This window comes from Zeus faber, assembly GCF_960531495.2.
Source record: "Zeus faber genome assembly, chromosome: 22".
NCBI classification, from domain to species: Eukaryota; Metazoa; Chordata; class Actinopteri; order Zeiformes; family Zeidae; genus Zeus; species Zeus faber.
In genome coordinates, this window is record NC_137209.1 from 17541346 (window position 1) to 17546345 (window position 5000).

At 47.7% G+C, this 5000-nt stretch overlaps 1 protein-coding gene across 1 annotated transcript in view; it reads right to left on the reverse strand.

Moving 5' to 3' along the window:
* Window positions 1–3109: 3109 nt before the first annotated feature.
* ccdc171 (coiled-coil domain containing 171) overlaps window positions 3110–5000 on the reverse strand; it is a gene marked incomplete at its 5' end in the record, with an annotated part of 10770 nt that continues 8879 nt past the window's right edge. Inside the window, 5 exons of the mRNA XM_080023563.1 lie at window positions 3110–3327; window positions 3671–3823; window positions 3995–4120; window positions 4700–4754; window positions 4838–4983. Of these exons, the coding sequence (XP_079879689.1) occupies window positions 3187–3327; window positions 3671–3823; window positions 3995–4120; window positions 4700–4754; window positions 4838–4983 (621 nt within the window). The 3' untranslated portion in view covers window positions 3110–3186. The remainder of the gene's footprint in view (window positions 3328–3670; window positions 3824–3994; window positions 4121–4699; window positions 4755–4837; window positions 4984–5000) is intronic.

Below are 5000 nucleotides of genomic sequence, written 5' to 3' on the forward strand. Positions count from 1 at the left end.
GCCTGCAGCATCTGAGCGGAGGAACCTTCCTCTGGGCTGTCGCTGGGGAGCCACCGCTTTGTTCCTGGATTATTTACCAGAGCCTCCGCAGCGTCGAGCGGGTGCTTTTAATCCCGTTTTCAGATGAATGGAGGGACGACTTTTGGATTTATTTTTCTATAGGAGACTTAAACTGTCACATCAGCGCGAGGACGGAATGCAGGACATTTTTTTTTTCTTTTTATTCAATTCAACGTCAGGGCTGAACTGGACCTCATGAACAGCACTGAATGGAAGGACAGAGTCAGCCGTCTGGAGACACTGACTCCAGTCTGTCGTCTTAGGCTACGCTAAAGCCGGCTTAACACCGCAAACGACAAAAAAGAAAAAAAAAAGGCACCCTCCCATTCATTTCTATGCAGAGTCAGATTCCACTTGTGATAAGCCCCGCCTCAATGTGATAAGCCCCGCCCCTCTGCAGTCTGTGGCTTACATCGGAGGTGAACATTTTGTAAGTCTTGCAACAAAAAGCAACCACTGTTGGTGAGTTTGGCAAGCTTGGGTTATTGGAAAAGGTCTGAAAACGAAGTAAATAAGTTACGAATTACGTTAACATTGGCTTTGACCGCATTATCAATATATATTTTTTATATAAGTGAATTGTGAGTATTTTGTTTTTATTTGTATTTGAGGTGTGGGAGTGGTGTGGTTTAAGCAGCAGCAAAAATTAAATAAAAATAAATAAGTTGCGTCTCACGTCCCATATTACAGATAGTGAGGCCGAGGCAATCATGGTCCGTTATGCAAACACAGAGTGCAATAATACAAAACCTTTACTGAAGACAGAGGAAACTACAAGGTGTGTCGGGCTGTGTAGGGGTATGTAGGGTGTGTAGGGGTATGTAAGGTGTGTGTAGGGGTATGTAGGGTGTGTATGAGTATGTAGGGGTGTGTATGGGTGTGTAGGGGTATGTAGGAGTGTGTCAGGGTATGTAGGGGTGTGTAGGGGTATGTAGGGGTGTGTAGGGGTATGTAGGGTGTGTAGGGGTATGTAGGGGTGTGTCTGGGTGTGTAGGGGTGTGTATGGGTGTGTAGGGGTATGTAGGGGTGTTGTAGGGGCGTTGCAGTGGCGGTTGATTAATAATTCCTAATATCAAAACAGAGCAGGTGCAGAAGGATTCAGAGTCAGGGGTTTCTCTCCACAATCCCCCCGGGGATCCTCTGCTGTAAATAAACGGAGGGATTTGATGAGTAAAGACGGTGATCCGTGTTGATAGCAGCACATTCTACCGCTGAAAACACACAGGGCCAAAGTGCAAAAGTAGATGTTTTTTTTTGCGAACAAGGTTGGTGCCGTGTACCAAGGAAAAGCAGCGTGTGAGACGGAGACGGGAGGAGAGGGAGGGGAGAGGGTGGCGATGACAGGGAGAAAGGAGGGATTTCAGGCGCGTAACTGTGTTAAAATGTGACAACTGTCTTCAGAGGGGGGAAAAAAATACTGGAAATTACTGACTCAGCAAAACTCTCTCTGGAGTGTGTGTGTGTTAAGATTACAGAAACCTCAGGCAGTGTATGTGTCTCTGTGGATTCCCATCAACATGAGCAACATGATGTACTTTATGTGTGTGTGTGTGTGTGAGAGAGAGACACTCACTCACACACTCACACACGCTCCGCTGATAACTTATATTGTTTAGTTTTTTAAAGGAATTCTGAGACCAAAGACACACACACGCACACAGCGCTTGGGGGGGGGGGGGGGGGGGTCGCGGTCGTTTCCGCTGAAGCAGCGTTTCCAAAGGTGTTTGTCGTTTTTCTGTCCTCCCTTCCATCTCGACATTTTAGCTTAATCGCAGAATTATGAGATTAATCCCCAAATTTAAATGTTTGTCATAAATGTTCCCCTTGAACTTTCCTACTTTCTCCAAACAAGTGAACAATTGACAAACGACTCATGCCCAAGTTCAGAATTGGAGAACAAATATTAATCTTTAAATTCAAAATTGAACTTTTACTTAAGTTTGTTATTTCTCAGATATGAACCAGTGAAGGTGTTCAAATAGATTTCCGTGCATTTTAAGGCAAAAGCTACGTCACCTACACTGCCGATGTTCGGAAGTCTAACAAAATATATTACGCTTGTGAGAAAGCGTACAGTATATTTTCTCAGCATTGGCGCGTTGTATCTTCACCCTGGGTGTGTGTGCGCGTGTGTATAAACCTCCTCTTTACTCGAGACCTGTCGGGCCCATACAGGGTCATTGAAGCCGTTAACAAAACAAAGCTTGAAAATCCGTGATCTCAAACGCAACATGAATAGGTGAAACTTTGCCCCAAAAAACAAAACACCTGCTGACGCTCACGTCTCTGGCCGCAGCCGTACTCTGCCGTCTGGGGTTTATAACGCCTCGGCGGCCGCCGGGAGGGTGATGTGGCGGAGTGGCAGGTATACAGATTCAAGACACACCGTCACATGCAGCCGTATAGAGCAGCGGTTCTCAACCTGGGGCTCGGGAGTCCTTCAAGGATCCTAGTTTCACTGTTATCTCCCGAACGACACTAGACCCAAAACCAGATCTGACAATGAGAATACAAACAGGTTGGATCCCAGAGACTGAAACAACACTTGGAAATTGAGGGTCCTGAATATGGAAATGGTTAAGAAGCACTGGTCTAGAGAATAAACTCCACATTCAGAGACCTTTTCCTGCAGTTTGTCGGCACACTGCATCTGGTCCCACACACATTTTCACAGTGTGTGTGTGTGTTTTAAATGTATTTTAAATGTGTGCGTTTGTTTGGAGTCCTTGTCAACAGAAACCAGATGGTTTTCATACCTCTGTCACCTACCAGCTGTGTGTGTGTGTGTGTGTGTGTGTGTGTGTGTGTGTGTGTATACACTGGTGTCATCTCGCAGATGTGTAGAAGGGAAATCACATTGGAAATCAACAGTTTAAGACACAAACACACACGCGCATAAATGCATGCGCACACACACACACGCACACGCACACGCGCACACACACACACACACACACACACACAAACAGTTTTAAAACTTTATTGACAGCTCTTTTCTCTGACTAAAAGATACAATTTGAAATTTTGTTTACATAGGAATGTCTAACAAAAAAATTAACACACACACACACACACGCACACACACACACACACACCTGCAGAACCACAGACAAGAGAAATAAGGCATCAACACATAGCGAGAGGGAGGCCGTCCGGGAGCTGATTGGAGTGGGCGTGGCCTGGGGGATGAGAGGGCCAAACGGGGAGCGGCCTCGGGTGCGGGGCGTCCTGCTCGGCCGACGGGGAGGTCCGGGGGCATTCGGTCAGCTGGCCGGCGGCAGGACAGAGGGATGGTTCGGCATTAGAAGCCTGCGTTCAAGTTCATTTAGACACAGAGCTAACGAGAGCCACGCGAATACCAAACACGGAGGAATCGTCACGCTCGCAGGCGCGGACGTAAAAGTAGAGTTTTTTTGGTGGGGCGCTTCCTGAACAACCAACCAGAGTCGGAAGAGTTCGGCTAATAGCGCCAACGGCGACAAGAATCAATCAGGATTTGGTGGTTCAGCGATTTAGCGGCTCAGTACCGCGACACCAGAAGCAGCGTAAAGCGCGTCACTATAAAAATGAGGAAACTACAGGAGGTCCGGTAATGATGAGGTCATCTTACCGGGACGAAGGTCAGGCCGTCGCAGAGACGGGCGTCCTGCGGCTCGCTGCACAGGGCGGTCACACGGACGCCGCGGGCGGAGACATCCTGCTCCGACCAGACGATCCGGGAGCTTGCCGCCTGGTAGAGATCCGAGAAGGAAGCAAGCAACGCCTGGAGGGGGAGGGAGGGAGGAAGAGAGGGAGGGAGGAAGAGAGAGAGGTACAACAGAAAAAGTGAAAAGGAAGAACGAGAGAAAAGCATTAAAGAGAGAGAGAGAGAGAGAGAGAGAGACAGAGAGACAGACAGAGAGAGAGAGAGAGAGAGAGAGAGAGAGGTTCCTACCTGAAACACCGTGAGCTCTCCCAGCATGCTCTCTGCTCTGCTCTGCTCCATGTGCATTCTGGGAAGCTGTAGGGGGAGGGGCTGAGCCGAGCCAGAGTGCTGTGATTGGGCGAGCCTTTCCCTGAACTGAGAGAGAGAGAGAGAGAGAGAGACTTGACTTTTAAGGTTCCTTTATAGAGAGAGAGGAGAGAGAGAGGGGAGAGGGAGATCGAGAGGGGGGGGTGAGGGAGGGAGGAAGAGAGAGAGAGGGAGGGAGGGAGGGAGGAAGAGAGAGAGAGGGAGGGAGAGAGGAGAGTTTTTTGAGTTTTAAAAACAACTTTACACAAACACAGTCGCACAAGCACAAAAAAAAATAGACGACAAAAAAGCAACAAATAGAGAGTTTGTCCTTTTTTATATTTTCATTTTATAGGCACCTATTAGCACTGTGTTCCAGAAAATCACAGCAACATCTTTAATCGTGTGATGACGATTTTAAACCTGTTCCATCCCATTTGTCCCATTCATTGCAAATAGCGTAACATACCTTGACATACTCGTGTGTCAGATTCAAAATAAACGTTGTTTATCAAAACATGGCCCCGTTGCCATGGTGACCCCCGGAGATCTGGCTACGATTTGGACCACAGTCCAGGAATAAATAGTTAATGTGGACAAACTTCAGAAACCAACATTGTTGAGTGTGTGTGTGTGTGTGTGCACTACCTCTTTAAAGCCGCTCTCTGTGTCCTTCATGAGTTTAATCATTGCATTTCTCCTCCTGCACAGAGGAAACAATCAGTATCCGGCAACAGTTTTATATTCAAATATAATGTGTGTGTGTGTGTGTGTGTGCCGGCACACCTGGCTGTGTGTGTGAGGCACGCCTTCGCCTTGCGCAGTCTATCCTCCAGCCCCCTCTTCTCTTTCTGAGCCTCTGACAGGTGTTTACCCAGAACCCTCAGGGACTGTTCTTTATGACGCACCTCTTGGTGACACACTGACAGGGACTGAATAGAGAGAGGGG